This window comes from Scomber scombrus, chromosome 19 (assembly GCF_963691925.1).
Source record: "Scomber scombrus chromosome 19, fScoSco1.1, whole genome shotgun sequence".
NCBI classification, from domain to species: domain Eukaryota; kingdom Metazoa; phylum Chordata; class Actinopteri; order Scombriformes; family Scombridae; genus Scomber; species Scomber scombrus.
In genome coordinates this window covers 465,589-475,588 of record NC_084988.1, presented here as the reverse complement: position 1 = coordinate 475,588, position 10,000 = coordinate 465,589, and the positions used below count along the sequence as shown (strand labels likewise).

The 10,000-nt window shown below is 38.9% G+C and overlaps 1 protein-coding gene across 1 annotated transcript in view; it reads left to right on the top strand.

The window, feature by feature from the left end:
* The window catches only part of zgc:109986 (uncharacterized protein LOC553566 homolog), a 9,437-nt gene extending 2,148 nt beyond the window's left edge, over positions 1-7,289 (top strand). Inside the window, exons 2-8 of the mRNA XM_062440557.1 lie at positions 1,610-1,731; positions 2,829-2,967; positions 4,767-4,888; positions 5,491-5,601; positions 6,286-6,392; positions 6,583-6,673; positions 7,113-7,289. Of these exons, the coding sequence (XP_062296541.1) occupies positions 1,610-1,731; positions 2,829-2,967; positions 4,767-4,888; positions 5,491-5,601; positions 6,286-6,392; positions 6,583-6,673; positions 7,113-7,226 (806 nt within the window). The 3' untranslated portion in view covers positions 7,227-7,289. The remainder of the gene's footprint in view (positions 1-1,609; positions 1,732-2,828; positions 2,968-4,766; positions 4,889-5,490; positions 5,602-6,285; positions 6,393-6,582; positions 6,674-7,112) is intronic.
* Positions 7,290-10,000: the final 2,711 nt, after the last annotated feature.

Here is a 10,000-nt window from a genome sequence, read left to right as displayed (position 1 = left end):
ATAATAGTGATGTAGTATGCAGTATTACAGTAAAAGTACTGCAGTATTATAGTGATGTAGTATGCAGTATTACAGTAAAGTACTGCAGTATTATAGTGATGTAGTATGCAGTATTACAGTAAAAGTACTGCAGTATTATAGTGATGTAGTATGCAGTATTACAGTAAAGTACTGCAGTATTATAGTGATGTAGTATGCAGTATTACAGTAAAGTACTGCAGTATTATAGTGATGTAGTATGCAGTATTACAGTAAAGTACTGCAGTATTATAGTGATGTAGTATGCAGTATTACAGTAAAGTACTGCAGTATTATAGTAATGTAGTATGCAGTATTACAGTAAAGTACTGCAGTATTATGAGTGATGTAGTATGCAGTATTACAGTAAAAGTACTGCAGTATTATAGTGATGTAGTATGCAGTATTACAGTAAAAGTACTGCAGTATTATAGTGATGTAGTATGCAGTATTACAGTAAAGTACTGCAGTATTATAGTGATGTAGTATGCAGTATTACAGTAAAGTACTGCAGTATTATAGTGATGTAGTATGCAGTATTACAGTAAAGTAGTGGTTTGGTCCTCTGACTGATATATTATTATTATGACATCATTAGATTATTAATAGTGAAGCATCAGTGTTAGAGCAGCATGTTACTGTTGTAGCTGCTGGAGGTGGAGCTAGTTTACACTACTTTATATACAGTTAGCTAGTTTAGTCCAGTGGTTCCCAACCTAGGGGTGGGGCCCCTCCAAAGGGTCAGCAGATAAATGTGAGGGGTGGTGGGATGATTAATGGGAGAGGAAAGAAGAAATAACTAACTTAAAGATTTGATCAGAGCTTTGTGAGCTGTCAGTTGTCTTTCTTTTTTTTTTACTGAGTGAATGTTTGTTTGTTGTTTTGGTCTGAGATGTTGGTGCTCAATGTAGTGTATTGCAACTTTAATCAACCGCCTCACATGTTTTAAATAATGTATGTATGTGTGTGTGTCTGTGTGTCTGTGTGTGTGTGTGTGCGTGTGTGTGTGTCTGTGTTTCTGTGTGTGTGTGTGTGTGTGTGTGTGTGTGTGTGTGTGTCTCTGTGTGTGTCTGTGTGTGTGTGTGTGCGTGTGTGTGTGTCTGTGTTTCTGTGTGTGTGTGTGTGTGTGTGTGTGTGCGTGTGTGTGTGTCTGTGTTTGTGTGTGTGTGTGTCTGTGTGTCTGTGTGTGTGTGTGTGTGTGTGCGTGTGTGTGTGTCTGTGTGTCTGTGTGTCTGTGTGTGTGTCTCTGTGTGTCTCTGTGTGTGTGTATGTGTGTGTTTGTGTGTGTGTCTCTGTGTGTGTGTGTGTGTCTCTGTGTGTGTGTGTGTGTGTGTGTGTCTGTGTGTGTGTGTGTCTGTGTGTCTGTGTGTCTGTGTGTGTGTGTGTGTGTGTCTGTGTGTGTGTGTGTGTCTGTGTGTCTGTGTGTCTGTGTGTGTGTGTGTCTGTGTGTCTGTGTGTCTCTGTGTGTGTGTGTGTGTGTGTGTGTGTGTGTGTGTGTGTGTGTGTGTGTGTGTGTCTCTGTGTGTGTGTGTGTGTGTGTGTGTGTGTCTCTGTGTGTGTGTGTGTGTCTCTGTATGTGTGTGTCCTGTAGATGAGCTGGATGAGCTGCTGGTAGATAACAGGACGGTGATGCTTCAAAGCATCGCAGACGATCTGAGAGCCAGTTTGCCTCTAGATGCCATGTTACCCTCGGAGACCACCGCACACCACAAGGTACACACACTATACTACACACTATACTACACATTATACTATATATAGTACATTATAATAATAATAATAATAATGCATTTTATTTAAAGGCGCCTTACAAAGCACATAAAACACAACAACAGAACATCAAACAATATAAATCAGGTAACATTTAGTGCAAATATAAGGAATAAATATGAATGTGACTATAAAGCATCAGTACAATAAATAAACAAGAACGTGATGCATAGTTAGTGTGAGACAGAGTATGCTGCTCTGAATAGGAGCGTTTTCAGGCGGGATTTAAAGGTGGAAACAGAGTCAGAAGTGTGAATGTCTGGTGGGAGACTAACCCTAACCCAAAGGCGGGGGGGCAGATCGGCTGAAGGCCAGAGGGATGTCAGTGATTCCAATGGAGGACAACCTGTCCAGGAGGATTTCATGGGAAACGGTGTCAAAAGCTGCGCTCAGGTTGAGGAAAACCAGAATGGAGAGAAGTCCAGAGTCAGATGCCATCAGGAGGTCATTGGGCTGTCTCGGTGCTGTGAAGGGGACGGAAGCCAGACTGAAAGTGTTCATAGAGATTATTGTCGGATAGGTGGTTCTGGAGCTGGGCTGCAACAGTTCTTTCTAGTAGTAGCCGCGACTGCTGCTGCATCTGAAACACAGCGGGGAGAAACGGTTTGAGATGGGTCGGAAGTTGGAGGAAGTGGAGGAGGAGGAGGAAGAGGAAGTGGAGGAGGAGGAGGAGGAGGAGGAAGAGGAAGTGGAGGAGGAGGAGGAGGAGGAAGTGAAGGAGGAAGAGGAAGTGGAGGAGGACCGGGAGCAACAGAACAGATAGAATGAAACTAAAGTCTACAGCCATTCACATGTTTTATTTTAATTTACTATTTTTCTCTGACTTTTATTTTTACAAATGTGCAAATAAAGCAGTAACCAGTAGTAACCAGTAGTACCTAACAGTGTAACCAGTAGTAACCAGTAGTACCTAACAGTGTAACCAGTAGTAACCAGTAGTAACCAGTAGTAACCAGTAGTACCTAACAGTGTAACCAGTAGTAACCAGTAGTAACCAGTAGTACATAACAGTGCTAACGTGCACTACGTGTCCGTTTCAGATGCAGCAGCAGTCGCGGCCGACGGTGCACGTGGACGGTTTCCTGTACGATGACGAGCAGGTGGACCAGCTGTGTGAGGAAGGAACCATGAGCCGCTCGTACTGCCTCACCTGTGGATCCTGCAGCACGGCGGCGCTGGGTGAGCAACGCATCATCATTACATCATCATTACATCATTACATCATCATCATTACATCATTACATCATCATCATCACATCATCATCATTACATCATCATCATTACATCATTACATCATCATCATCACATCCTCATTACATCATTACATCATTACATCTTCATCATTACATCATCATCATTACATCATCATCATTACATCATTACATCATCATCATCATCACATCCTCATTACATCATTACATCATTACATCTTCATCATTACATCATCATCAAATCATCATTACATCATCATCATCATTACATCATCATCATTACATCATCATCATTACATCATTACATCATTATTACATCATCATCATCACATCATCATTACATCATCATTACATCATTACATCATTACATCATCATTACATCATTACATCATCATCATCATAATAACATCATCACATCATCATCATCACATCCTCATTACATCATTACATCATTACATCTTCATCATTACATCATCATCATTACATCATCATCATTACATCATTACATCATCATCATCACATCCTCATTACATCATTACATCTTCATCATTACATCATCATCAAATCATCATTACATCATCATCATCATTACATCATCATCATCACATCATCATTACATCATCATTACATCATTACATCATCATTACATCATTACATCATCATCATCATAATAACATCATCACATCATCATCATTACATCATCACATCATTACATCATTACATCTTCATCATCATTACATCAATACATCATTACATCATTACATCTTCATCATCACATCATCATCATTACATCATCATTACATCTTCATCATTACATCATCATCATTACATCATCATCAAATCATCATTACATCATCATCATCATTACATCATCACATCATCATCATTACATCATCATCATTACATCATCATCACTACATCATCATATCATCATTACATCATCACGTCATTACGTCATCATCACATCATCATCACATCATCATTATATCATCATGTCATCATTATGTCATCATCACGTCATCATTACGTCATCATCACATCATTATTACATCATCATCACATCATTATTACATCATCAACACATCATCATCACATCATCATCACATCATTATTACATCATCATCACATCATCATCACATCATTATTACATCATCATTACATCATCATCACATCATTATTACATCATCATCATCACATCATTATTACATCATCAACACATCACATCATCACATCATTATTACGTCATCATCACATCATCATTATCATCACGTCATCATTATGTCATCATCACATCATTATTACATCATCATCACATCATCATCACATCATTATTACATCATCAACACATCATCATCACATCATCATCACATCATTATTACATCATCATCACATCATCATCACATCATTATTACATCATCATTACATCATCATCACATCATTATTACATCATCATCATCATCATCACATCATTATTACATCATCAACACATCATCATCACATCATTATTACATCATCATTACATAATCATCACATCATTATTACATCATCATCATCACAGCTTTTCCACACAACATGATCCTGTGTGGTGTGAGATTAAAGATGGAGTTCTTCCTCTTCTTCTTCTCCTGCAGATTTCATCATCACTACATCATTACATCATCATTACATCATCATTACATCATCATCATCATTACATCATCATTACATTCTGTGTGGAGTGTGAGAGTAATTAAAGATGGAGTTCTTCTTCTTCTTCTCCTCCTGCAGATTTCATCTCTCACTCGTTCTCCGTGTCCGAGCTGCGGTTCTTGTTCCAGAACGTTCTGCCGGACCTGAGCGGCCGCGTGCTGGTGGACGTCGGCTCCAGACTGGGAGCTGTGCTGTACGGGGTCAGAGCTTCACTTTACATCACATCATAAAGTATCTATAACATATATTTCTTCTCTGTCAGTGAGCTGAAACTCAACTATAAAGCTCCTTAAAGTCGAGGAGGAGCTCGTTGTTTATCTGTCTGACTAGCTGCTGAACATGGTGTGTGTGTGTGTGTGTGTGTGTGTGTGTGTGTGTGTGTGTGTGTGTGTGTGTGTGTGTGTGTGTCTCTCTCTCTCTGTGTGCGTGTGTGTGTCTCTCTCTCTGTGTGTGTGTGTGTGTGTGTGTGTCTCTCTCTCTCTGTGTGCGTGTGTGTGTCTCTCTCTCTCTCTCTGTGTGTGTGTGTGTGTGTGTGTGTGCGTGTGTGTCTCTCTCTCTCTCTCTGTGTGTGTGTGTGTGTGTGTGTCTCTCTCTCTCTGTGTGCGTGTGTGTCTCTCTCTCTGTGTGTGTGTGTGTGTGTGTCTCTCTCTCTGTGTGTGTGTGTGTGTGTGTGTGTCTCTCTCTCTCTGTGTGCGTGTGTGTGTGTCTCTCTGTGTGTGTGTGTGTGTGTGTGTGTCTCTCTCTCTGTGTGTGTGTGTGTGTGCGTGTGTGTCTCTCTCTGTGCGTGTGTGTGTGTGTGCAGGGTTACGTGTACAGCTCGGCCTCTCGGCTCGTGGGTCTGGAGCTCAGTTCAGAGTTCATCAGGCTGCAGAATGAAACGCTGCAGAAATACAAACTGACTGACAGAGTTCAGGTCAGTGACACAGTTACACTTTATTATTATTATTCATTATTAACAGTATAGAGACACAGTGATGTTAAATAAAGGGTTAACCAGAAATGTGTGTGTGTCTGTTGTGTGTTTGTGTGTTTGTGTGTCTTTGTGTGTGTTTGTTTGTGTTTGTGTGTTTGTGTTTATTTGTTTATGTGTGTTTTTGTGTATATGTGTGTTTGTTTGTGTGTGTTTGTGTGTCTATGTGTGTGTTTGTGTGTGTGTGTTTGTGTTTATTTGTTTATGTGTGTCTATGTGTTTGTTTGTGTGTGTTTGTGTGTCTATGTGTTTGTTTGTGTGTGTGTGTTTGTGTTTGTGTTTGTTTGTTTGTGTGTGTTTGTGTGTCTATGTGTTTGTTTGTGTGTGTTTGTGTGTCTATATGTGTGTGTTTGTGTGTCTATGTTTGTTTGTGTGTGTGGTTGTGTGTGTGTTTGTGTTTGTTTGTTGTGTGTGTGTGTGTGTGTGTGTGTGTGTGTGTGTGTTACATTTTACAGCATCATGTGCTTCAGATCGGTGTGACAGAAATCATGTTTGAATATTAAACAAGTATTATTAATATTATTATGATAAGGATGGTGTGTGGTTGCTGGGATACGGGGGAGGGGTTCTGGGGGGTTGTGGTGCATTATGGGTGATGGAGTCTCTAATGAGGAGAGTCTGCTGCAGGTTCTCCACGCTGACGTCTGCACGCAGGACGTTCTGCTGCAGAACGCTGACGTAGTCGTTATGAACAACGTGTTCGAGTACTTCATGGAGCCCAGCGAGCAAGTCAGGTTAGGACACACAACACAGAGACACACACTGTAATACACACAACTCACTGTAATACACACAACACACAGAAACACACACTGTAATACACACAACAAGTAAAAAAGTAAAAAAAGGTTTGTTGATCATTGAATCGACATTTATCTTTATACCCGTGTGTGTGTGTGTGTGTGTTTGTGTGTGTGTGTGCAGAGCCTGGAGGTTCATCATGCAGAACTTGAGGAAGAAAGGATCTCTGCTGGTGACGGTTCCCAGTCTGCAGGAGAGTCTGAGCGCTCTGCAGGTCAGACTCACTAACAGCATCACACATGTAGAATAATAACAACAACATGATTTAATGTAAATAAGAAAAATAATCACACAAAAGTAATAATCAATATCAGTATAAAAAATGTATTTTGTCACCTGGATGAAAACATGCAGCTCTTCAGCCTCTTGTGGTCAAACTGAGAATTACAACAACACACATTTTGTCCTTTTGTCTCACAGATAAAAACTAATAAAGATTATTCAGTAAAAACGACAGAAAATGATCATCAGAGGTTTTTTTGCCTCTCTGGGCTTCCGTACTTTTCCCTGAATTTATGATCTTTTAATTTTATCCTCATTAATAATTAAATGATTACAGCTGCTGTCTAATGTCTAAACTCTCCCGTCCAGTCAGAGTCCGTCTCCGTTTGACTGACAGCTGTTTAATTACGGGTACTTCCTGTGTCCAGCAGGAGGCGCTGCAGCCCGGCTGGGTGGAGGAACTTCCTGTTGACTACGACGTTTACCTGGGCCGAGACGCAGACGCCGACACGCTCAGAGAGATCCACCTGTACAGAGTCATGTGATCACCTGTACAGAGTCATGTGACCACCTGTACAGAGTCATGTGATCACCTGTACGGAGTCATGTGATCACCTGTACAGAGTCATGTGATCACCTGTACAGAGTCATGTGATCCACCTGTACAGAGTCATGTGATCACCTGTACGGAGTCATGTGACCCACCTGTACGGAGTCATGTGATCACCTGTACGGAGTCATGTGATCCACCTGTACGGAGTCATGTGATCCACCTGTACGGAGTCATGTGATCCACCTGTACAGAGTCATGTGACCCACCTGTACGGAGTCATGTGATCCACCTGTACGGAGTCATGTGATCCACCTGTACAGAGTCATGTGATCCACCTGTACAGAGTCATGTGACCCACCTGTACGGAGTCATGTGATCCACCTGTACGGAGTCATGTGACCCACCTGTACAGAGTCATGTGACCCACCTGTACGGAGTCATGTGACCACGGATCCACCTTGATCCAGTCTCAGCTGGTCTGAGCTGCAGCTTCAACCTTTCATATCATGATTATTGATCATCAGTCATGTGATCAATCATCAGTTTATCAGTTAAACAGTAAACAGATTATTAACGGGTCTGAATCAGGTTATTAAACCAGTTTTATTGGTTCCAGCTTTAAGCTCTGTGTTTGAAACCGTCCAATCAGAAAACCTGCTAACGTAATAAAACCTGCTAACGTAATAAAACATGCTAACGTAATAAAACCTGCTAACGTAATAAAACCCGATAATGTAATAAGACATGATTACATAAAAAACCTGATTACGTAATAAAACATGATAATGTAATAAAACATGATAATGTAGTAAAATCTGATTATGTAATAAAACCTGCTAACTTAATAAAACCCGCTAACGTAATAAAACCCGATAATGTAATAAGACATGATTACATAAAAAACCTGATTACGTAATAAAACATGATAATGTAGTAAAATCTGATTATGTAATAAAACCTGCTAACTTGATAAAACCTGCTAACGTAATAAAACATGATAACGTAAAAAAAACCTGTTAACGTAATAAAACATGATTACGTAAAAAAAACCCTGATAATGTAATAAAATCTGTTAACGTAATAAAACCTGATTACGTAAAAAAACCTGCTAACGTAATAAAACCTGATAATGTAATAAAACCTGATTACGTAAAAAAACCTGCTAACGTAATAAAGTTCATTTCCCAATAATGTAATAAAACCTGCTAACGTAATAAAACCTTATTACGTAATAAAGTTCATTTCCCAATAATGTAATAATCTCTGTACTGATGATGTAATAATTTATTATATTATTGGGTAAACCTTATTTTTGCAGAACCTAATAATGTAATAATTCCCTGTTAATGTAATAACATTATAACATTTTTATTGAGTTATGAGGTTCATTTATTACATTATCAGGTTCTGTCACGCTGCTCACCATGTCGTCATGGAAACCTGTTTTTTCACTGGGGTTAATGGGGAATTTTTATAAAAATAAAGTTTCTGGTCTGAACTGTATGACTGTTTGTAATAAAAAGCTGTGATGTCATTGTGATGTCACTCTGATGTCACTGTGACTCAGATGACAAATGTCTGCATCATTTATAAAACATGAAACTAAATATAAAACATTTTATTATCAGTTATATTAATCTTGTTTCATTCTTTTATGTTTTGTGTGTGTTTGTGTGTGTGTGAGTGTGTGTGTGTGTGTGTGTGTGACAGTGTGTGCTTGTGTGAGTGTAATATATAATTACTTATTTAATATTTTCATACAAAAATAACTAATATTTTTTAATTACCTGAAATCTGTTTGCATTTTATTTAAAGTATTGATCCAGATATTGATTAAAGTTGAATGTATTGATCCAGAAATTGTTAATAATCCATCAGATAAAAACATTAATAAAGTTTAAAGTTTCAATTTGTTATAAATAAAGTTATTACAGAGCCTGACTCATGAGGCGTCACTCTGCGTCATCGTCGCTTCCTGCCGTTATTCCCCGTGACGTCAGCGCTCCATTTCATCACCGCCGTGGTTCGCGGGACAGTTTCCACGGCGACCATTGGCTGATGGCGGAGGAGTGACCGCGAGGCCAGCCAACCGACACTCAGCAGAGCAGCGAAGTCCCGCCCACTTACTCACTCTGCGTGGTGCGGTCAGGGGAGCATTATCCGCTCCGGAAAACAGAGCACCCATCCAGGTTTGGTCTTTATTGATTAAAAAAGTAGCAAACAATCAGACAATCAGCTTATTGATCACCAATGACTGACATTACACTGACCACAGAAACCACTCCTAACAACTTTATTAAAAGAAACCAGCCTGCTTTAAAATACATAAATAAAATGAAATATAAACTAACTCTACTGTAGTACAGTTTGAGGTACTTGTTCATTGTAGTTTTAGTTTTAGTGAACTATAATAAACTATTAAAGAGTCTGTTGGTGCTAACTAAACATTTGACAGTAAGAATTGGAAACAAAGAACATAAAACATACAATTAAAAAACAACAACACCCAATTATAGTAAAAATTCTAAACATTAAACCATACAATTATAAATAAGAAAACTCAATAATAATAAAATAATTAAAACAAAGTACAGAAAAATAGAAAGAGAAAAATAAAATAAAAAACTAGACTACAATAAAGTATAAATAAGGAGTTTGCAGCAGAACATAATGATTTGTATTAAAGTCACTAAAAGGACACACAGTGCAGTCAGACACAATACTGCACTATAATTACACTTTGAGGTCCTTTTTTAGTTATTCATT